Here is a 24,985-nt window from a genome sequence, read left to right on the forward strand (position 1 = left end):
TGTCAGCAGTAAAACACATAAGAGAGAGATGTTCTTTATGACATAGATAAAGTGAAAAGACGGTAAAACGCCACAGGGGAAGGAAACTGACTTTGTCTTGTCTGCCTGTACAACCCCCCCCCCCCCCAAAAAAATCCCAGACACTTTCACCAACCAGCTGAGCTGCAGACGAGCACGTCCAGCGTACACAGTGACAGACTGAGGGTGAGGTCTTCTTCCCAGCAGTGGTCCAGATTTCTCCTCAGTCATTAGTTCAAGGTCCAAACAGTTGTTCGAATGTGTTCAGCGTCACACTTGGGTTTGGCCATGTCGTCGAGCTCGTTTGCCGTCTCTGTCACTGAGCAGTTCGTTAGTCACTCACCCTACAGCAGGGAACAGCACCTCACAGTCAAAAGTCTGTGCCAGAAATTTACTTTAAGTGTGTTTTTACAAACTTGACATGTTCGCGAGTCACTTGTGGATCATTCAGACTGAACTTGGGACCCAGTTCTGGACCAGGACCCACCAGTTAGGAACCCCTGCTTCAGAGGACAAAGCTGGTGTTGTTCAATAGTTTTTCGTACAGTCATCAGATCCCATGAAAAAGCAGAAACCAACGATGTGTTAGTCTGTCTCTAAATATGTTCTGACTTCCTGTCTGTGGCTCTCAGCCCGAAGCGCCTTGGTTCCCACTGAAGATGTAAATCTTACAGTTTCACTTTTTAAAAAAGGCTCAGTGATTTCCTCAAACACACTGGAGGAAAAGTTGTGTTTGCTGGGGACTATTTTCAGCAGCAGCTTAATCGACTTTTGGTGCTTTGTAAATATTAAGGCAGCAGGACGGTGTGTGTGTGTGTTGATGTGTGTAGATGGTGCTATAGAGCCGCTACAAAGTCCCATCTTTACACCTCTTTTGCATTTTTACACAGAACCAAACAATGGCAACATCATGTGGCTCCAGTGTCTGATGTCAGACAACATGATGACATCGCAGAGGCAAAAGAGTTGTGATGTTTAACACAACAGCGTCGGCCTCTAGTGTGACATATAACATACGTGTCAGCAGCTCTTTATAAACAATAACAATGACATCACATGTCAATAACAATCATTTAGCGTCCCTGTTATATGGCGGCTGATCTCGTCCTCTGCTCGGAGGGTAAGGAACTCCTGGACCTCAGTGTTTTCACTATTTGTGGACACTTTCAGCTGCTGATATTCTTCTATGAGTTAGCTGCTAACTGCTAACTGCTGCTATTTAATCACCCGTGGTGGGTTGCATAACTTGCAACTTTTGTTTAATGTTTTGTCTAACTGTGCTTATATTTCTCCCTCATTACAGGGTTTTTCCTGATCCACTGTGAGGGTCCAAAGACAGAGTGATGTCGTATATTATAAAGACTCTGAGGCAAATTGTAACAGATGGTCCATCTCAACAGGTTATTCCTAATAAAGAATTTACAATAACGAAGAATAAAACCTTATTTCCTCAGTTTCCAATGTCTCTCTCTCCAGAGACAGCGTCTCCGTTAATCCACATTTGTCACTGTCAGCAGTTTTTAGTTGAACTTCTTTGGACTGAAGGAACAGAAACAGCGCTGCAGTGATTTTTGTTTCTTTGGACCTTTTAAACAAAATGCTTCAGAGAACAATGTTTGAGCATTGATACTGTTCTGGTATTGCTACTGAAACTCAGGTAACATACTGTCACCAGTACTGAAAAACGTAAATGACGCTGCGCTCTAAGAATGAATTTTCAATTTCATTTTCATCCTCACCTTGCTGGAAAGTGAAGGTAACTGAGGCTGAGCTGACGGCTTCATGGATGCAGTCAGATTCCAAATGTAAAGTCAGTTTACCTCAAAATATTTAGTGATGTAAGAGAGTTCTGACAACATGACTGTGTCTAAATCTCTAAATGTCTAAATCTCTCAGCATCGTACTGTAAAATGTGTTTTCGTACATATCAGTTAATAACTAGACAAGTGACTATTTAATTCAACTCACTTTTATTTGAAGTCATTCTGGATAACAGTTGAATGTGTCATTTTATTTCAGTATGAACATGTAAAAAAAGACAAGATGCTGATATGATGCAAATGTTGCTAAAAAAAAAAAAAGATTAATTACGATCTCAACATTCAACAAAATGATCTGATCTGGTGACTAAAGTTAGTGCTCTGGCAAAAGTCATGTTTGCTTGTGCCAGATTTGCCTGTCCACAAACTAAAATGTGCTAATGTAAGCATATGTAAGACGTATCAGGCGACCGCGGCCCCCAACAGCCTGCAGACTTTACGCTAATCGTGCCTGCTGTCTCATTATCTGAGCCGAGTTCTTAAAATGAAACAAAACCAGATGCTCATTTAAGTTTGGCTGCAGACGAAGCAGCTCGAGCCAAACCTGACAAAAACAGACAGTAAAACAGCTAAACTGTTGTATTGATGGAGAGAAATCAACACCTGCTATTGAAAACATGTGTGGAGTTTGTTTTTTTTCCCCAATGACCCGCACAAAACGCTTCAGCCTCATAAAAATAGCTTGTTCACTCTTTAAAGATACCCTGTGAAAATCCTGTATCTCCATCTGTCTGCAAAGAAAACAACAATAACAAAGAATGTAATGCAATTTTTAGTTAATGCGTAACCTGGAGAGGAGCACGTAAACATTAGCAGGTAATTCAGGATTATTTCAACGATGAAAGTAAGTTGTATGAAAATGGAATTTAAGATAAAAAATGAAAATAAACAAAAGTGGAGTTTCACTGTTTTCCATTTAAAGCTGCAGTTTAATGCTGATTCAGGATCAGTACCAGATGTTTGCTTGTTAACTTAAACATTAGATCTCATCAGATGATCAAAGTAGACCCAGAGTGTTCTGAGATCAGTGGAGAGACTAAAACAAGAAACTTGATGAAAAGAAAATCCTCTGTAAAAAGTCAGAAACAAACCAGCAGACGTTCCTGGAAGGTTTTCGGACATGACAACACTTTGTGATGTAAACTCAAAGTGACTGTGCGTCCAGACGTTTTTGCAGGGATGACTCAGACGGCGATGGAAATGAATGAACGTGGTAACTAAGGCAACTTCAGCAGGACTGAATACACGTCTCCCAAAATCCCAAACAATTGTGTCTCCCTGTTGACAGGACTGTCTCTATCTTGGACGAGACAAGACGGGAGATGCATGGCAGGATGGAAAACTGAGGGATCCGTTCACCTCCTCTCCTCCCGTGGAGAAGAGGAGAGGAGAGATGGGAGAGTAGAAAAGGAGCGATCCTCTGCTCATTCAAAGACCTCTTCACCTGAACAAGTGTCTTTTTTCTGTTGTTTCATCCTCGCGTCCGATACACAAGTTTTCTGAGGGGAAGCAGGAGGAGGAGGAGGAGTTTAAAGAGGAGTAGAAATATAAATAGACGAGATGGAAGAGGAGGTCAGTTTGTACCTCCTTCACATCCTTTGTTCATCTTCATCAGTAAGATCTCCTTAAAGAGTCTGTTAGTTCAGAGTTTCCACTGTTTAGCGCTACCGTTTCCGGAGTTATCCAGCCAGCTGGCGGGGCGGCTGGTCGGTCGGTCGTCACGGTGACAGCGAGGTACGGCAGGCGTGGCCTCAGTCAGTGGGGACGGGGATAACGCAGATGTGCAGGAAGTTGTCGGGGTGGCTGAGGTGTTCGCTGAGCCACTGCAGAGGTGTCTCCAGCAGCGGCTCGATCCCGTGGATCACCACCTGGTAACGCTTCTGCTCACCTGCGTGGACACAGACAGGGCGAGAGAGTCAGTTAACAATCGTCAGCCTGCAGCAGATTATGGCCAAACAGTTATCATGATCAATACTGAGATCACGATTAGTCATTGTTTTGAGGGACAAAAGTACAAAAGGATTATAAAAGATTATTATATGAATTCAGTTTTTTATTTATACTAGAAAAAGTTGAAAAAAGAAAATGGGAAGGAAGACAGGATTAAAAAAACGACAGTTGTCAAAAGACGGCAGAAACAAAGGACTGGAGGGACAGACGATAATACACAAGAAGAAGACAGAACAGAAAGAGGTAGAGAGAGAGAGAAGAAGGTGTAAGAACAAAAAGGAGAGGAGGGAGAGAGATGGAGAAAACTAAGACTGGTAGAAGAATGAATGGTGGAGTGAGGAGAGGAGGAAAAGTTAAAAACCAGCAGAGGGAAGGAAATGAGTAAAAGAGAGAGCGTGTACGGAGGAAAATAGGAGGAAGAGGAGACAAAAGTAAAATGAAAAAGACGAAGATGGAGGGAGCAAAGGTGGAGAGAAAAGAGGAAAGAGAAGGTTACATGAGGTGAGACAGAGACCACATCACACGCTACAGTAATACCACTGCTGTGGTGACTGACACACAGAGACACACAGACACACACAGACACACACAGACACACAATGACGCAGAGACACACAGACGCACAATGACGCAGAGACACAGAGACACACAGACGCACACAGAGACACACAGACACACAATGACGCAGAGGCACACAGACACACAATGACGCAGAGACACAGAGACACACAGACACACAATGACGCAGAGACACACAGACACACAATGATGCAGAGGCACACAGACGCGCACAGAGACAGAGACACACAGACACACAATGACGCAGAGACACAGAGACACACAGACACACAATGACGCAGAGGCACACAGACACACAATGACGCAGAGACACAGAGACACACAGACACACAATGACGCAGAGACACACAGACACACAATGATGCAGAGGCACACAGACGCGCACAGAGACAGAGACACACAGACACACAATGACGCAGAGACACAGAGACACACAGACACACAATGACGCAGAGACACAGAGACACACAGACACACAATGACGCAGAGACACAGAGACAGAGAGAGCAATTATTATTAATGTATTGTTATTGTTTATGCTCGGTATATTTGCGTTGTATCGTGTTAATAGGCTTTGGCAACATTGTTTCAAATGCAGTCATGTCAATAAAGCAGCTTGAACTGAACTGACAGACAGAGACAGAGACAGACAGACAGAGACAGACAGACAGAGACAGAGACAGACAGAGACAGACTGACAGACAGAGACAGACAGACAGATGGAGAGAGCACCAGTGTAAATGTTCAGTTATGCAGCAGAGTGACAGTTGAATGTTTTTGTGTTCGTCGTTGACAGGATTCGAATTTTTAACTTTCACTCTGACAGTTTGTAGTTTCACAATGCACATGTGTGTGTGTGTGTGTGTGTGTGTGTGTGTGTCTGGCTAGATGGCCTTCTGTGACTGACCCCACCCACCGCTGAAAGGCCACGACCGCAAATCGTTCGTTACGAGCAGCAACTTTCTCGTGTGACTATTTCGTGACACCTTCACTTACATTTTTGTTTTTAAAAATATTGTAGAGCGTGTGTTACAAACAGAGTGTGAGGTCAGAAGACCAAGAGCAGGAAGAGTCAAATGAAAGACACAACAGAGTTGCATTATGGGAAATGTAGGATTGAGTCTTTCTGGAGCTCGATCCTGACTGAGGACAAACATCTCAGCACTTCAGCGCGTCTTCCAACTATGTGGTGGTCACATCCTAAAATTCTGGAACAAATTAATGATTTTTAAAGATAATTATTTTTTATTTTTTGCCCTAAACTGCAACATCACTGTTTTGAATCCAGCAGACATGTGCTGCATCACTACTGGAGACAAACAAATGTGCCAAATACAGTTATTTTATCTCACTTGTACTTCTGATGGCATGTGGGTTGTTATCTGATTGTGCTGATGTTTTCGTGTTCTCTATTGTATGTTGATGACTCATGTTCACACTGAATTCTAAATTGACATTAAATAGCTGGTGTACAGATATTGTTGGTTACAGCTTCCTACACAGTATCTGATGCAGTTAACATGAAAAAGTGTCAGCAGCTGAGGTCAGAAGTCACCCTGCATACAAACAGGTTATTCATATTTTATATTACTGAGCTTTAGATGTTAACTCTTCCCTCTTGTAATAAATTTTACAGAAACACCGGAGATGTCGATCTCCAGCAGCAGCTGATTCATTCACAGTTTTTTCATTCATTCTCTTCTTTTATTGAAAAATGTGCCGCTGAAGTGGAGTGCTTGAACCTCTGATGGGAATCAGCCCGTTTAAACAAAACTGTCTTGTGTGATTTTATCTGTTTACATTTTTACTTGGGCTTCACTAGAAACCAGTCCGGCTTTAGAAACAGCTCACCTGTTTAAAGACAAATAAGAATTTTATCTCACCTTCAGACTGATTCCTGTTTCAAGATAAATATTTTGCAGTCAGTGGGCCGGAAGGTGACAAATGTTTTGCTCCACTGTAAAACAGAAACTGCTGTACATTTTTTTTTAATTAAAATGAAAACACTCGATGCAGCTGCGTCTTCTTTGATCTTAGATTACTGATCGTGCTTTCAGTTTAGGTTTGAGCTTAAAATATTTATATTTTTATTTCTTTGTAATTATTTTTTAATATTTTAGTATTTATCAGTGTCTTTCAGCTTCTGGCTAATTATGACAGCTAATGTATGCAATCAGGATGTGTGTGTGTGTGTGTGTGTGAGTGTGTGAGTGTGTGAGAAGGAGACAGTGATGGGCCCTTTCCTGTCTATCACTCTTGACCTCACAAACACACACACGCAGGTTGTGCTCGTCCTCATTTACCACCGGGTGCGTGACATTTTAGTTCCACGTAATATCAGGAAGACGGTTGAGAGTGAGTGTTAACTGACGGTCTGAGAAGCGGCTCCACCCTACACCTGCTGACTGACTGGCAAACAGAAACGTGCAAGAAACTAATGTCAGGAAACAAAGTGAGAAATGTGCACAGCAAAGGTTTTCTGCTGAAAAGTACAGATGTGCAGACGCAGGCCAGAGGTGGCGGGAAGAGGTGGGCTGCCTCTGCTGGCAGCTGCAGGAATTCAAAACAAAGTAAATCTAGTTATTTATCAGCTGTAACAAATGTTTCTACACTAAATTCTGGAAAGTTTAAGCCAGAGCAGAGTGGCTGCTGCAGTCCAGCACAAACCACATAGTGTCAGAGGAAGATCACAGAAAGGTGAGACATGGACAGGTCTCTGCAGGAGGATGACAAGGACACAGTTTCTACATTACCAGCTAATCAAACTGAGGTTTGATGCCTGCAGGCAGGAGAGGGTTTAAGCAGAAGGTGAAAGTTGACTCATTTATTTTGCTGAATTAAAAGATAAATCTCAAGTGTGTGATTTTTAGCAGCTTGGGTGATTTTCAAGGTCGCAACACAGAGGCTAAAGAGACGGAGGAAAACCATTAAAATCCAACTACAAAAAAATTTGGATCCAAAACATAATAAATTGGTGATAAATGTTTTTTTAAAAAAGAAAAAATCTGTTATTAGTTCACCCTGAAAATCAGAATCTTAACTAAGAACTATTTGTGCATAATGCCTGTAGGAAGCACTATGTGACATCTGTCTGCAAAAAGCGCCATATAAATAAATTGTACTCACTTTCCTTACTTACAGAGCTACTATAAGACGTTTGAGGAGTCAGCGTGTTTGCATTGTTGGGTTACTGCACTAAAACCACTGAGCCACAAGCTTGAAAAAACAAACAAACAACTATCACTGTACTGAGTCAGTTTCCTTTCGACTGACGGGAGTCGGTTAGTTTCATGTGTTCTGCAGCGTTATAATATCATGTGAGGAAGGTTTGGAGTCAGAAACCTGAGAATGAATATTCTGAGGAGCAGCTGAAGGAGCGTGCACTGTAAGAGGAGCAGGAGGAGCAGGAACGTTACTCGCACTCTGAAAGAGGGAAGTGAGAAAAGAAATGAAGACGGAACTAAAATGAATCAGGTTTAAGTGCTGGGAGTTTTGGACAAAGAGTTAAAATATAAGCACAGGGGGCGTTGGTGGCTTAGTGGTAAAGCAGGCGACTCCAGCCTGTGGCCCTTCGCTGCATGTCTCTCCCTCTCTCTCCCCCTTTCACACTTCACTATCCTATCAATTAAGGGCAAAAAATATATATCTTTAAAAAAAATAAATAAAAAAAAAATAAGCACAGATGTGAGCTGAGGAGCCGTAAAATACAGTGAAACAAACGACTGTCAAAAAAAGGTAAATATTTAAATTTCTAAAATGACTTTAAGGGACAACCTGCAGCTACAGAATGAGCAGAGGATGCACTTCCTGCAGCAGCTGAAGAAGTTCAACCTGCTAAATGCGGTGATGATGGTGCACTTCTACACTGCCATCTGAGTCCATCCTCACCTCCTCTGTCACCACCTGAAGACCTCGTCATTGCTGCACTGGATGCAGAAAAAACGCCTGACCAGCTTGAGTGGCGTTATCTTATTGTGTTCTTCACAAACTCACATTAGGGGAACATTTAATCAGTTATATCAAAATACTTTACAAAGGCCAGGAGCCAAACAAACAACACAATATCTCCAGAATTTGCAGTACACAGGGGGACACGACAAGTTTGCCTGCTCTCACCTCTCCTGCTCACATTAGCTATAGAAACTCTTGCTGTTTAAAATACATACTGAACCTCTTATTTCGGCTTACGACAAAGACACAACACAACATTAGATCTCTTTATATTAACATAAATAACAAACCCAAAGGTGAGCGTCCTGCTATATTAGAGACAAAAACTGCTTCTGGTTACTGTATGATTTGGAGTAAGAGTGACCTCATGCCTGTCAGAGTGCACGACCCAGATACACTGAATCCCTTTCCATTCAATGTGACTCCAAACAAATTATTTAGGAATACAGGTCACCAGAAAATACCGAAACTTATTCAAAGAAAAAATCCATTGTTTCATTTCCACGTTACTATTATGATTAAAACAGTGGCGGACCCGACCCTGTTCGCTTATTGGCAGAGTTATGCAATAAAAAATGTTTTGTTTACCTCACCTGCTCTATCTTTTTTTAAAATCTTACTATCAACATCTGGTGCACTGCTGTCACCGCAAGACTGCAGCGAATTGTTCACTCTGCTGAGAAGGTGACTGGCTGCAATCTCCTGTCTCTTCAGGATCCTGAGGTGGACAGGAAATGATCGTGGCCGATGGTGCAGCTTATTATGATGGGCCCCAATGCAAGATTTTGTTTCTAAACTAGCTACTTGACATTGGACAACATCAACATAGGTATTACCCAGCATTCATCAGTGCAAATCTGTGTATGACAAAAATACCAAATAAGATAAGAAAGTAATAATTTAATTAATATCTCTTTGATGTTTTATAGTTTCTTTAAAGTAAACATATCATTTTATTGTAGAATAGATTGTTACTGACTCTTTCACAAAAAAAAACAAAAACAAAACAAAACTGAAGCATTGTTGGAGATGGGTTTGCCTTTATGACTGCAGATACAGCAGTTGGCTCCACTTTTTAATTTAACATTTCTCTGAACATTGGCGTATTTCAGAGGGGTTACCTGAATGAGTTCAGAACAAAGGAATACTTGCACACCTACTTCCAAACAGGTGCATAGGAGAGGGACAAGCAGAACACAAACTCCCCACACTGTCTCACGTGCAAAAAAAAGATTTCAGTAACTAGATCTTCATCAGGCAAACCATTCTGTAACAAGGAGAAGCTCTTCGCTTTCGTCTAGTTATCAAAATGTTGAAGCATTAAAATCATTATTTGTGCCAGTCAGACAGTGTGTGGGAGTTCTTCTTTCAGTAATTATCTGAATGAGTTACAAGAGCCTGTTCTCTGGCCAACATGCTGATGGAGGGCCTGCTCTCTCTACGGGCCCCTCCATTACATCATCACTGCCTGCACTGTCTGTGTTCATGCCTTCTGCACTCTCCTCCCCCAAAATGTCACACCACAGAAACAGTTTCTTCCTGACTGCAGTGGGCCTCATCACAGACATGGACTCTGATACACACCGTCGATTAAATTAAGAAACATCTTGGACTACTGTTTCTAAACATTGCACATATTTGCTCTACTCTGAACTTTTCACCTCACTAATACTTTGCAGAAAAACTACAGATTCTTAAACAACCATATTGAACATATTAGCTATATTTCAAAGCATCTTTGTCCCATTTTTATTATAACTTCTTTAAATCTACATTTATGTTCTTGAGTGCTTTGACTTATTTTTATTCCTCTTAATATATTTACTGCATATTGCATAATGTGTGCACCAAAACACCAAAGAAAAGTGAAAGCCTACTCGTTAATAAATCTTATTCTGATTCTCTTTATTCATTTTTAAACCCTCCACAAGCTGGAGGAGCTTGTTTTCTAAGCTGAGCCTGCAGTGTCCTCTGGCAGCAGGAAGGTTTGATGCATTACATGCTATATTAAATTCAGACTTTAAAAATGTGTAAACAGATATGCCTCATTAGAAATAATCAAGGTATGAACCTGGAGACATCGGTAAGAGCTGAGAATAATTAACCGTACTTCGTAGCAACACTTTAAAAATGTGTTTTTTTTCCTTATGGCTTTATCTTTACTGTCAGGGTGCAGAGCAGCTTTAAAAAGTATAACAGTGAATTGAAATGAGCTGATTAACACCCAGGTCAACCTGAGTAAAATCTTAAAATGCTCAGAAGCACAGAAAGTAAAAGGTGTGATCCTGCTGATATGACAGCAATACTGAGAACACACTTTCTCTGGTTCTCTCACACACACACACACACACAGGCACACACACACACACACACACACAGTTTCTGGGTGGTGTTTCTTACCCACCTCTAACCTTTAGCCCCGGTGCTGCCTGGCAACAGGCGGGCCGATGTGGGTGGAGTAGGCGTATTCTTACAGACTCATTGTGAGAAATGGGGGGAATTCACAATGGGCCACGCCCCCGAGCACGCACACACAGCCCACTCAAATATATATTACTGTAGATCATCACATTAGACACACATGTACAGTTTCACGCTCACACTGTACCCACACACACACAAACATGCAGGGAGGAAGAAATACAGTGACAGATCAGGTCAGTCTGGGTCCTGACTGCAGGATTTACCGAATTTCAGTCATCATCGTCAGGATGAATTCCTGCAGTAAACATGTAGTTAATAATGTCTGCGACCTCAGAACAGCTGAGACTTGTTAAAACACACATTTGAGACAGCAGAGAAAAAAGAAGTTTTGGCAGACAGATGGTGTTTTTTTAATCTTAGTTGGAAAAGCTGCTCTTCACATTTCCAGTAATGTTAAGGACAAATTTATTTTCAAACTCTACTTTCCATCAAACCTCTTTGTCAGCTGCTGCATGTGTGAACCACTGAACTCTGACATTTCTGACTGAGTCCAGCTCTGGTGATGTCTGGAGGTCATCTGACGTGAACTCTGGGAGGTGCTTTAGAGTACAGAATAATATGGTTGAGCCGAGTACTCGGATGAAACCAGTATTTTGTGAGGATAACGTATGGATGCGAGCATCACCCAAATAACTTCTTCTCTTGTGATGAAAAATTTCTGAATTTCTTCATTCCTAAGTCTGTTCTGTAAATTGTTTTCAATAAATAAATAAATAAATATAGCTAATACCGGTATATATCACAACTTCTGATAAACCCGAATCAATTTCAGGCCTCTAGTTAGATCCACGCAATTCTGGTTTGACCTCCACCCACAAAAACCACCAATACGAATACAGACAATGGTGTACTAGCTCATCCCGAGGGACTAATAATTTTTTTTATGGAACGGTTCGTATGATATCTAACAAATTTGTGCCTCACCAATGATGTTATGTCCTCAACATAAAGTCACAGAGGTTGAGTTTAGGAAAAGAAACTTGGTAAGGACATACTTTAGAATGACTCAAAGTTCACACCGATTCGAACACACAACTCAAAGGAAAAGTCCTTTCAAAATACGTGGGATATATGCGAATTTGGGTGTGAAGGATTTGTGAGAACAGCCTGAACAACAATAGAAGATTTTTCATCATCCAAATCATCTACTGAGGTTTTTGAATTAAGCGTCGAAAGTCTGTCGTCATATTTCATGACATCATCAACCTACAAAAAAGGGAAAAAACCGAATAAGCTGATGTGTCAAATGAAATGAGTAAGTCTTTTTACTATCATAGTATCAGAGCTGAAATAGACTTTGTTGTTATTGTGTTTATACAAATGTAATTTATGGTGCTGCTGATGAGCCGCTGTGTTAATATGGGTGCGTGCCTCCCTCTGTGTTAGCATGCAAGAGGGCGAACTTTTCTTTTTTACTGCAGTGACAATGTTTTTTTTGTTTGTTTTTTTAAGGCTAGGCGCTAACAGATATGGATTGAAGCAGAATATTTTGTTAGATAAAAACATGTAGTGAATCTTGGACATGATTACAGGGTTTTTCTTGCATAAAAAATTATGAGGCAGCTGCCTCCATCTAATTTGAGCCCGTCTCCAGCTCTCTACAATCTCTGACAGGTGTCGTAACGACAGGTGTCACAATGGTAAACTCTGTTTTCTAAGCAATAAACTTGGTGCATTTCTTTCATCTATAACTGTCACTGCAGCATTACACCGATGTGGTGGAGCTACTGTGATAAGCACAGTGCTTTAATGGACAGCTTTGGTTAATTTATGTCTCTGTTCTGGTGGTTCTTAACTCTGATAACTCACTGTAACACTTCACATGACTTCAACACACATTTCAAGTTCTGCCTGAGTCTGGTTTGGTCACTGTGCTGTGAGTGTTGAGATGAACTTTTCATTTTCACCTTTTCATTAAAAATACAATTCCAGAGTTTCCAGAGTTTGCACAATGAATATTACAGACACAGAAAAGTACTTTATTTCATGTCTCCATCTGCTGGTGGGCCGTCATGATAAGAGTATGTGTGATGTTAATTCCACCACAGAAGAGACTTGATGATCACTAAAATTAGGTGGGGAAAAAAAGTGAACATACTGCTATCGGCCAAATAAGCTGTTTCATATTGACATATCTGATATCGGCAAAAATATCATGCATCCCTACTGACAAGATGACAGTGAGAACACATCAAGTTCAATTAACTTGTCATGAGGAGTACGACTCAGCTTCAGAAAACACTAAATGAAACAGTTGTCAGTCTGATGATGTCATGAGGGTTATTTCCCCCTCAGTTAGGACACTTAACGTCATGTTTAATGGAGCTTGACCATATAAAAATATAAAAATGGTTGGACTGTTCCTTCATGATGACTGTGAGTGCGGAGGATGCTCGCCTCCTCTCAGAGTGAATCCACTTATAACTGACGACTACAGTTACACGCAGATAAGAACCTTTTCCTCTGCACCCTTACAGGAAAAACTTGATTCCCCTCAGGGCCTCCCGAACATACAGGTACAGCCAGCGTCAGCAGATTTATCATGTGATAGAAGACAATACGGAAAGATGTCATACAGGGAGAGAAATTCACAGAGGTGTTTTCCCAGTTTGACTAACGCTCAGCTCTGTGATTCATAAAGTGTCAGAGTGTTGACCATTAACAGCAGGAACAACTGCATCTGAAGCCAACAAACAGGACACAACAAGCATATCTGGGAGAGATCAGCTGCAAGCAAATGTTTCCATCTGAAGGTTTCCAAGGATCACATGACTGTGTGACGGCACCACAGAGGCTCGGGGCATCTCCACTGAACTGCACTGTGTCTATAATACTTCAATACTCTGACCTTTGACCTGCCAGGGGAAACAAGCACCGGCAGGTCAAAATTCTTTTTCAACTCAACCTCTAACCAGAAAAAAATGTTTGTTTTTCTTGTTTTGATCAAATTATTACATATGAACATAATGTGCGTGTAACGTGACATATTTCAGTGTCCTGTAAGTTAAAGCTTCAGTGAGAACAAATCCCAACATCAGCAGCTGATGAGACCAGACAGGGAGCCACTTCTTCCCAACCACAACCAAATTATTAAGAACTTGCTTACAGGGCACAGTAGCAGCAACTGTTAAACTGAATAAAAATGGGCTGATATGTCCGCTGACACACACACACACACACACACACACACACACGCGCGCACACACACACGCACACACCCTGTGGTTGAGTAGTACACGACCGCCGGCCAAGACGACATGTTTTGTCAGCCGAGCGAAGCCAACCACTATTTAGGAAGACCACAACGCTGCGCTCTCCTCTGAGCCAAGCACACAGTCTGACTACACGACTGGCAGCGGGTCGGACTGACTGACTGACACACTGACTGACTGCTGGACTAAAATACTGAATGACTGACTGGAGGGAAGTCAAACTGTCATGCAGCTCTGTGAGAGAAAGACATGTCAAGTGCAGGGCTGAAACCACCGTTTTTTCCCTGTATTACTTCATCTCCTGATAATTTCTTTTGATAAATCAATTAGTTATCAACAAAATGTCAAGAACTGGTGAATTTGGCAACATGCCAGAACACGTCATCTTCAAATTTATTGCTCTGTCAAGACAACAGTCCAAAACAATTACATAAAACAAAGTTGAAAACCAAATCTTCACAATTGAGAAACTGGCAACATGTCACGACTTCCTTTAGAAAGAACAAATAAACTGTCTGTCGATCGGCAGCCAACAGTTTCACTGAAAGCACTCGTGTTGCAAGTGTGAATCAGAGCCGAGCCACTCTGGTTTTAAAACTTGTATTTCAGCAACATTTTGCAGCTCACAGTTTGCATGCAGCCACATTTTGCACGCCTCCACCAAACCATGTTACAACTGGTTAAAAACTGTACAGGGCATCGACGAAATCTGAGAGTTCAAATGTGTCCTCAGCAACTCCTCTTTAAGGGAGGGAATACTGAGAACTGAGACTCAAGACACCGTACGAAGGGTAGAAACCAACGACCTGTACTGATGATCAGTGCATGAAGGTCACCCTGATCATTTCAAACTTTTCAATAAAGTGTGAGAGAAAGCTAAAGGGAGGAGTGCGCCATCATTTTATGATCTGCTGGTGTATTGTTACGACAAGAGCAGGAGTCTACAGGTATAAACAAGTTACATCAAGACTTTAAGCCCTTTTTAATCCCACTTTAAACTTGAGCTAAAAATACACCAAAAGTGAGAATATACTCTTTCAAAGTAAACTCACTGTTCAAAATGAACAGGAAATGAACTGACACTGATGATATTCTGTGTGTCCACCAAAAACATAATCAATGAGCAGCATGGCCTGCGAGGCCTCAGTTTAATGATGCAGAGCTTTTGCAGGTGATGTGCTGAAATCTTCTCCCCCTGTAAAACAGTGTTTCCTTCTCTTCAAACGATGGACTGTAGCACCATCACCGGAAATTCTTGCAGTATAAACTGTCTTCATCATTTCTTATTTGTGTAAAATTTTGTCAGAATTAGTGTAACAATTCTTGACTTATGGCCAAAAATATGTTTTATGAGCAAGTAGGTGTTTGTGCCAAATTGGAAGAAATTCCCTCCAGGTGTTCTTGAGATATTGCGTTCACAAAGATGAAATGGACAACCACACGGACAACTCAAAAACATGTGGAGGCATAAAAAAATTTAAGACCCATGAAACCTAAGTTTAAGACAATCTAACGTCGGAATTCCACTGGATGCGTGTTCGTTGCAGCTCCGGAGCGCCGTAGCTGTGACGGAGCCGGAACACAGCGCAGCCGGTAGACTAGAATTGAAACGTATCGGCTCCACTGCTGTTCTGGAGCGCAGACGCAGCCCACACACATCTGGTGGAATTTGGGGGTTACCCTTTTAAAGCCTTTTTATTAGTAAATGTGTATTTACGAAATTTTTGAGTTTTTAAGGCCCTACAGCCACCCTGTCAGAGAGCACATAAGACACTTGTAGTATGTGTAATGTAGGGATGCATGATGATATCGGCACGCCATCGGCATCGGCAGATATTGGTTTTAAAATATTAGAAAAAAAAATCTGAATCAGTCAAAATGCTTTTTCTTATGTTGCACAATAAATGAACAGACACTGTACAGTATTTCATGTCTGTCATGATAAGACTACATATGTATAATATGATGTTAATTCCACTACAGAAGAGACTTAATGATCACTAACATTAGGTGGGGAAAAGGTGGATATAGCAGAATCAGTTACCGGTCAAATGAGTTGTTACATATCGGCAAAAAAAAATCCTATATCCTTCTTTCATAGACCAAATGTATTTGTTTTTTCATAATGTAATTCGACTGTTGCTGATTCTGTCCACTCTGTGACACCTGCTGCATGTCTACATCCTGGAACTTTAGGGCTCAATCATACTCAGGTTTCTGTAAAACTTTTGACGACGGAAAAAGTTCTCACATATTTACTATTGTTAACACAAGCAGCTGTACGGAAACTTAAAGGAAACCAAACAGTCTACAATCTGCAATTTCTCACAGTGTTAGTGAGGACATCAGTGTTTTCCAAACTGATTTTAAAGTGTGAAAGAATCAGTGGAGAACTTTGCCCAAATTATCAAAACGTTCACAGCCTTCGCAGCCTTTTTACAGTAAAGTTGTTCACATAGAATTAGAAAGCAAAAGATCTGCGCTGACCACATTTGAATCGACATAAGACCGTGGCATCGAGGCTTTCGAGCCATCCTGAATTCCCCTGTCTGGTGCACATCTCACACGCCTGCACACATGAACCATAAGCCACTATCTGCTCTTTCAAAACAGCCACTGAAACCTACACTTCCCCCTCCAGCATCTGAAGTGAGCCGAAGTGTTTGATCAGAGCAGCAGTATTGGCTCCTGATGTAGCCTGAACAGGGAGAGACTGCCAACAGTGAGTGGGCTGTACCACAAATGTGACTGAGACGGGGGAGGGGGAAGGGGGGGCTGGACGCTCAAAGTATCACTGCGTGGATTTGTCACTCAGAGAGGAGGGAGGGGTTGGGGTGGGGTTGTGGGGGAGGGAAGATGGGGTGGGGGGTTTCCCTCTGATTATTCACAGACAATAATCAGTGTGTGGGTTTTTCATGATTGGGCTCACCTCCGATAAAACCTGAAAAGAAAACAAAAAGGCTTTGCTTACGAGAACTATCTGTCAATACACGCATGTCTTGTGTGGGCAGCGTCACCCTTCAGGTTGTGATTTCTGCAGCAAACCGAAGCCAGATTTCTGCCAAAGGCTTGCTCAATAACACACCTGGGTAAAAATACCAAAAACTCATGAGACACTGACCGCTGGTTACTGTAACATGTTGTTTTTGTTTGTTACCCACAGCGTGGGGGGAACGACAGCCTCATGGCAACAGACTTTTCGGCCATGGCTCGAGGATGATTTGGGAATCCCCTTCTTTCTTCCTCTAAATTCAAGCCACCCCCATTTGTTTGCTGCGGCTGGTTTCTGGGTCTCACAGGGGTCAACACCAATCCTCTCTTAGACATAACAGAGGAGAGGATTGTATGGAGAAAACACGTCATTTGATGTTTGAAAGATCACAGAAGTGGAGCACCCCAGATTTTCCTTTTGTTATACGTTAGGGTCCCGAAAAAAAAAAAAAAAGTCCTCTGAACTCTTGAGCGATATTACCAGCAAACCCCCCCAAACACCACAGCCCCGCCCCGGCCCTGAACACACATCCCAGTCTCTCTAATCCAAACACGCCGCCATAATCTCCAGCTATCATGCGAGTCATCTACAAGCCGAGGAAGAGGTGGAAACTAAACAAACGACGAGAGACAAAAGGACCACTTTCACCTTGATCAGCCAGGCAGGCAGACTCCACTGGGAGGGAGGAGAGCAGAGAAAAGCAGAGATTTAACGTCAAAGACATGAAAGACGTCGACAGCAGACAGGGAAGATGTTCAAGACTACACCTGAGAGAAAGATAGAGGATCAAAGAGGAAGAAAAGAGTCTTAGATCAGGTAAACTATGGAGAAGAAAAGGAACAGGAAAAGAGGAAGAGACTGTAAGAGGATATCTCTGTTTCCACCCAGCAGTCACGCACATGTCAAACAAACCTGGTAATGGGGCAGAAATTAGGAAAATTACAACAACTGGGTTGAAGTGGATTAGATGAAGGAGAGTAATTATCCACACATCACGTTGGTGCAAGGCTTCAAACAGTGTCAGTAAAGACAAAGTAACGCCTGCACACTAACTCCACAACACAAACATTTTTTAAAGACATCGATCCTACTTGGATCTTTGTCAGGTCAAAAAGACGAAGACCTAAGTACAATCACAATTTCGTCTTTATCCCCTTTACACTGCCTGTTCAAGCTGGAAATGTCACGCTGTTATTCCGCCTCACGGTTGTGTATAAAAGATACGATCACAGAACGGGGGACAGGTTTGACTTTTGCATGCGATCTCCTGCGGGACATTTAAAAAGCAGCTAACAGCAGTTAGCAGCTAACTCAAAGAAGATCAGTAGCCAAACATGTCTGCAAACTGGAAAATCAGTCGGTACATTTACATGACATTAGAGAAAATTGATTTATTGTATCAGTCTGACTAAAACTGGATTTTAAAAATCCACGTTAACATGTTAGTCCGACTGAAATCATACTAAATCAATTTCTCAAAGTAGGACTAACACACCCACATAATGTGTTTGGGAGTCGAATTCCTCCTGCATGTATACAGTCAGACCCAAACTGGCCAAGGCGTTCTGAGCATGCTCAGAAGAAGCCGGCAACAACATGGAGAAATCTACATCCAGAGCCGTGACTTTTTGGACGGACCAAATGTACAGAGCTGTAAAGTTGTCCACCATGGTAGCAGTTAGCTGCTAGCTAACTTGTTTGTCCATTGTTTGGTCTGTGACGTAATAGGTCAACAGGAAAAAGGTCCAATACTAACAAGCTGAAAGGGGGCATATCTCCACCTATCGTAGAGGAGTCGCACATACTTGGCTCAATAAATGGATTCCCCTCCCGTGCTTGTATACTGGGACAAGGACAGTAGGCCAGTTAGATGTCCTCGTCCAGCTGGGACTGGAGCTCCACTTCACTGGGACTGGAAAACATTCAGAATGAGGTCCAGGAGCTCCTTACGCTCCGAGCAAGGGACAAGATCAGCCGCCATACAACAGGGAAATTAAATGATTGTTAATGCCATGTTATGTCATCGTTGTTATTTAGAAAGTGTTAAATGTCACAGTAGAGGCCGATGCTGTTGTGTTAAACGTCACTCCTCTTCTGCTTCTGCGATGCCGGCACACTGTCTAAAAGCAGCAACATGACGCAGCTGTTGTTTGGTTCTTAGTAAAAATGCAAAGGAGGCGTAAAGAAGGGACTTCAGAGCGGCTCTGAAAGGTCATCTCTGTGTAAAAAGGACACTTGTTAAACTTTTGTGGCGTGGAGTAAGTGTGCAGGCGTCACTCTTTCTTCACTGAAGTGGATTAGTGTCAGAAAAACCCTCAAGAAGGTCAAAAGAATCCTTCGATAACATCCTCGTACTTGGCAGCTGTTATTGCTCAGAGATGTTATCTGATGGCTGTAATCCGCTGCCTGATGCCAAAAACAAAGACATTAACCTGGCAGGGTTAAAATGTACCACCTGAAGGCTGTGACACAATGACAAGACTTCCACAGACGACAGATTCTTAAATGTCCAACTGTCATCAGCATTTATTCACTTCTATTAGAGATGCAAATTCTCGACACTCTGCCTCATTAGACTACAAAAACACATCGTTCACTCGCGACCAGAGTGATGTCACAGAGTGGTGCTTCTTTTTTCACTCACAAATCCTTGGCAGAGCACTTACACCTGTTTGTAAGAGCACATAAACCAACTAGTATGACCTGGTGATTTTAATTTGAGTTGGCAAAGATGAGACGTGTGCTACCTGCATGTTTAACACAGTGCTTATTAAAAGTGCAACAAGAGACAGGAGACGTGTGTGAGCCTCAGAGCTCAGCGTATACAGGTCTTTTATCCACCTGCCGGTCACATTTATGATCAATAATCCATTGAGAATTTTAGGTTTATGAAACAAAACATGTATTTTTGTTATTTGGGGTGAACCAGAGATGATAACTGACCTGTTGAATGCATATGTGGACATACAGTCCCTAGGTTGCTACAATGCATGTAAATAAAATCCTCTGATTACCACGTAACTTGGTTTCTGAGTAACCTGGTTATCAAGTGTGTGTAAGTGCACTGAATGCTGAATGGGACCAGTTAAAACTTGGAAGTCTGGTTGTCTTTTGACCTGCAAACACAGCTGGTACTTGCTGGGATCCCCTGATCTGAATGAATCCAACATTGGAAACAACGTGAAAATAACAACAGCATGTTTAAGACGTTCCTATAATCTGTTGGTTCTTCTGAAATAAATCTCACAAGTTCCACAAAATATTAAAAGTGAGAGTGAGACGTGAACAATCAGGGAGGTGATGGCGACAAAATGAGAGTGAATGTGAGATAGAAAGGCAGACAGACAGAAGAGGAGGAAGGGTGTGTGTGTGTGTGTGTGTGTGTGTGTGTGTGTGTGTGTGTGTGTGTATGTGTTAATGGTTCTGTCTCCTCCGTGCAGGTGAGTCTCCTGCGGGTCCTCTGTCCCAACACACTATTGTCTCCTTATCTACTTCCTCTCTCCTCCTCTGCAGACACTGCCTGTTTAGACTGCCACTCGCCTTCTCTTCTTTCATTATCACCACTCCTCCGCCACAGCTGCAGCTCAACTGTGCGCCACGAGTGCACACAAGGCTTTGTGTCAAACCTGCCGTCCATATGTATATTAAGGATTGGCCTGCTCTTTACAGGTGGACTGACATGGATAACATATCGTGTACATGTGTGTGTTACTGAGCAGATTTTTATATTATATGTACTGTTGTTGTTGTTTGTCCTGAGAAATCTAATTTATTAAAATGATCCAGCTTTTCTTTTCTGCATCTGTGTGTTGGAGTGAAATGTTTACTTTGCATTAATGAGTTAGATTATTGTCCTTTACTTTGTTTGCATTTGTGAGTACTCACTTTTCATCAGTTTGTGTTGTGCACATTTTGTTAAATTACAGGGAGGCTGGCTGTATGAGCCTACAGCCTCCTGTCACTTAGAAATATACATATACATTGTTTGGTTCTTGCTGGTGGTGTTAATGTTTGTACAAATAAATCTAATTAAATCAAATCAAATATTTTTTGTATTTTATTTTATTGTCTTCAATAAAGAATTTACTGCGTTTTTTACATCCCATTCTGTGTGAAGCGCCTTTAAGGATTCTGAAAAGCGCTATATATGTGTGATGAATTATGAAAAGCAGAAAATAATAATTAATTAAATTAATAATAAAATTTATGAGGTGTAATTGATAAAAAATGGAATATTGGTAGCATATATATGTCATTCCCTTTTCCTGCCTGCCTTGTGACCTCGACTTCAGGAAACCAGTGGAAATAAGTCGTGACTTTACTGCAATACCCTGATGAGTTTTAGTTCTGTATGTATTTTAAATTATCAAATAAAATCAGATACAGTTTAGTCACTTAAATAAGAGATTCCTGTTGACTATCTGTTTAGACTCCAGCTCTCTTCACCTCCTTCTCCTCTTCATGCTTCCTCACTTTCTATCTGCTTCATCTCCTCCTCTTGTATCTTTGTTCACTTGTTCTGTTCTGGCACCCCCCCCTCCCAGTGGGTGTGTTATCTATGACATGCCCCGCGAGGCTGTGTAAATAAAATAAACTTCAGAGAGGAGCTTCTTTTCTTCTCTCACTTCTGGAAGATGACAGGGCCAATATTTGTTATGGAAACCAAAAATAAAACATGGCTGCTACTGTGCTTCTCACTGTAGCTCCTGGTGTTTGGCATCATTCATTCCTGTGATGTTCTGGAAGTTTCAATCCTGATGACATGTAATTATTATCATCAGTGATCACAGTGGGAGATATTAGTGAAGATGCACTGCTTTCACCCTCCACTGTGTGTGTGCAGACCTACCGTCGTTTGGTAAAGCAGCTGGGTACATCTCTTTCAGCAGGTCGCCAAGTGTGTGCATGTTGCCTTCAGATGAAACAGGGCGAAACAGTTTCTGGATGAACGGCCTATCGCTCAGTGTCTGAAACAAATAAGAGCACGGCAAATTAACAAATGCAGCAACACAAACATACAAACACATTGCATCCTAAAAACATCCAAAGACACTGGCTGAATTAAATCAATATGTGAATGAAAAGATACAACAAAACTCTGTCAAACTTCAGCTGACGTAACAGTGCGGCCATAACAAATGCCATTTAGGATTTAAATAATTTAATCATCAGACATGTGATACCAATTCTAGGAATTGCCGTAAAAAGCAGACAAAATATCCAGTAAACAGAGCACTTTCATGTGAAGTAACATAAGGGGAAATTTTAAGGTGATGAACAGAGTTCAAAGGGTTATGATAGTGGGAAGAATCCACCCAACTATGCACGCAAACGCAGTGAATGTACAGTCTGCTGAGCTGAGCTGGGAATGAGCTGCTTTGATGAGCCCGACTGCTCAGAATGTGATATTTAGCAATCTGCAACATTTCAACAGATGTTTCATGTGACAGATGTTTTACTGATCAGAATTAGTCTGGAAATCATTAACTGCTGCTCGAGTGTGTTCTTGGCAGAAAAGTCACTAAAAACACCTCTGGCACTCCTTGACGTTCTCAGATGGAGAGAGAAGACGAGTAAACTGCAAAATTCAATGTGACAGTATGTATTTTTCTCAAGCGGCAGCGTCCAGGGCTGAAAAATGAAGCCAACGCTGAAATGCCGAAAAACGTAGTTCCTCTAATGTCCTCTTGAAGCTGGCTCCTACAGCGAGTCAATCCCCACAGACCCCCACGTTCAAATCTACACTTTTACAACAGAAATAAACATGTTACAAAAGATGGTTTTGGTCCAAGTAGCTAATCTTCCTGTTTGTGACAACTGTACAAGGCTGTCACAATACCAGCAATATTGCAACCCTAGGTCAGAGCAGGCAACCGCCACAGCTATGTTCATTTTTCTTCTTTTTTTCATGTGAGCGCTGCAGATTTACACTCTGATACAAATGGCAGCAATGTGACGAGATGCTGAATGTCTGTTCTGCAATGAGAACTGAGAGTTGAAAAATATTAAACTTTGGGTAAAGCGCTGCTGCCACTTTTTACCCAGCAGTCCAATCACAGAGGAGAAGGGGTGGGACACTACAGAGACCAACCGTCTCACTGTTGGACATCAACAACAATCGAGGAGAAATTAATACTGAAAGCTTCAGGCGTTAATACCACATATCCCGCACATATCAAACCATCCTTAATCTCCACAGAGGAAATTCCTTCCCCACAACTGCCCTACGACTGTACAGGGGCTTATTTAACTCACCTGTTTAAATGTTACTGAGGCTTTAAGCCCAGTTCAGACCAAAATGAGTTGAAAAAGACAACTACTGTCAACACTCCGTTCTGTAATATTGTAAAAAGCTGTCAGTTCACAGGAAGTGACCACGATGAGATGGTGCATCATCTCTAGTCAACTCATTCATCTCATCGCGAATCATCTTTCTGAACTGGGCTTTAAAGTTATGCATAATTAAGGCCGTGGTCACTTTAGGTGACAGGTGGGTGCCATTTGTTGACGAGTGGCCACCACAGCGACAACGCTGGTTAGGTAACATAACCATGGTGTAACTCTTGATTCACAGAGAGAAGGCATAGCTGAAGCTGTCGCTGTGTCTTCAGTTCATGAAAGTTAATGGTAATGTTTTGGTCACCTGAAAAAGCATTTGGTTGTAATAAAAGACTCTCTGATGAATCCTATGTTTTTTTGATATGTATATTTTGTTTTAATAGTTTTTAGCCTGTTTTTCCTCAGAAAAATAAGCATCATTATCGTCACAGTAAACATAGCTGTAAATGCACGGCACTAACCAAGCTAGCAGCTAGCATTAGGGTTAGCTCCACCCTATTGTTAAAATACAGTCACCCCTGGCTCCTCAATAAAAGGAACATAAAACAAACAAACAAAAAACAGATGGTGGCTGAACTCAAGGCTTCAAAACAGGAGTCCACAAACCAATGGGTGACATCATTGTGGATACGTCCATTATTATATACAATCTATAGTTATTTCCAGCCAGAGAAATCATCTTCTCTCTTTCACTGCTCCACAGAGAGGCTGGAGGTCATGGAGACGTTCAAGTGTTTTGCTCAAGGACACCTCAGCAAAGTGGACGCTTTCATGGTCAAGGGTTTTCTGAATCAGCATGCCATTCTGCTGCCTAATGAGTGACGGTAACCCTAAAAATCTGATTAGACACCAAAGCATGAAAACAAAACACAACAAAGTGGACATGAGTTGTAAAGAAAAAAAAAAGGCACAGCAGCGTTTAATTTATCTAGTGTTCCTCTCGTTAAGAAAATGTTGAGTAAATATAAATCATGTCATCCTCTCTGAAAACAACCCTTCCATCTCTGCTCTGATCTCTTCCCCACACTGTATGTGAACCCTCTGCAGTCAGAAGCATACTGTCATGATGATGTTTCTCTGACCTGTGACCTGCACACTATTAGTTACTTATCATGGTAACGATCTAGGAACCAAAGCTTATCCTACTGCTGACCACAATGCAAATCACTCTGGGGAAGAGCAACCGCTAAATGCCTAAAATGTAAACTGACTAAGTCATGATGGGACCGTTAAACAAAAGTGATGTATGCAGCAAACATCCTCATGACTCTTCAGCTCTGATCTGAAACCCTGCAGCCAAAACATTCCATGTGTGAGAGGTGTGGGAAACATGGTGGGAAATTACCGCCAGACGGCAGACAAATCTAGTAAACTCTGTCCAGAGCTGGTAATGGACTTTGACTCAAGAGTGGAAGGACAGATGGTATCGTATGTTGGATTGATTGGTTTATTCTCTGAGGCAGTTACATACAAAAAGAGATCTTTTCGGTCGCTGTGAGTTCTCTCAGTTTGATGTGTCTGGGCCTTGTGTTTCACAGCACTGTTTACCGTATGGGACATCAGCTGATCTGCTAAATTATGACCTGCCACTGATCTACGAAGAATAGGGTGATTGCGGTGGAGGATGGGCAGTCTGATGA

At 41.7% G+C, this 24,985-nt stretch overlaps 2 protein-coding genes across 3 annotated transcripts in view; both read right to left on the reverse strand.

Annotated features, from left to right (window-relative positions):
• The window catches only part of LOC125892608 (cathepsin S-like), an 853,108-nt gene that overhangs the window by 468,762 nt on the left and 359,361 nt on the right, over positions 1–24,985 (reverse strand). The window lies entirely within an intron of this gene.
• Positions 1,981–24,985, reverse strand: part of atg5 (ATG5 autophagy related 5 homolog (S. cerevisiae)) — a 49,449-nt gene continuing 26,444 nt past the window's right edge. For both annotated transcript variants that reach the window (XM_049582645.1, XM_049582646.1), the window contains exons 7-8: positions 21,856–21,973; positions 1,981–3,726 (exon numbers count right to left, since the gene is read on the reverse strand). In XM_049582645.1, coding sequence (XP_049438602.1) covers positions 3,590–3,726; positions 21,856–21,973 — 255 coding nt within the window. In that variant the 3' untranslated portion in view covers positions 1,981–3,589. The remainder of the gene's footprint in view (positions 3,727–21,855; positions 21,974–24,985) is intronic.

The sequence above is a fragment of the Epinephelus fuscoguttatus genome, linkage group LG8 (assembly GCF_011397635.1).
Source record: "Epinephelus fuscoguttatus linkage group LG8, E.fuscoguttatus.final_Chr_v1".
Lineage (NCBI taxonomy): Eukaryota > Metazoa > Chordata > Actinopteri > Perciformes > Serranidae > Epinephelus > Epinephelus fuscoguttatus.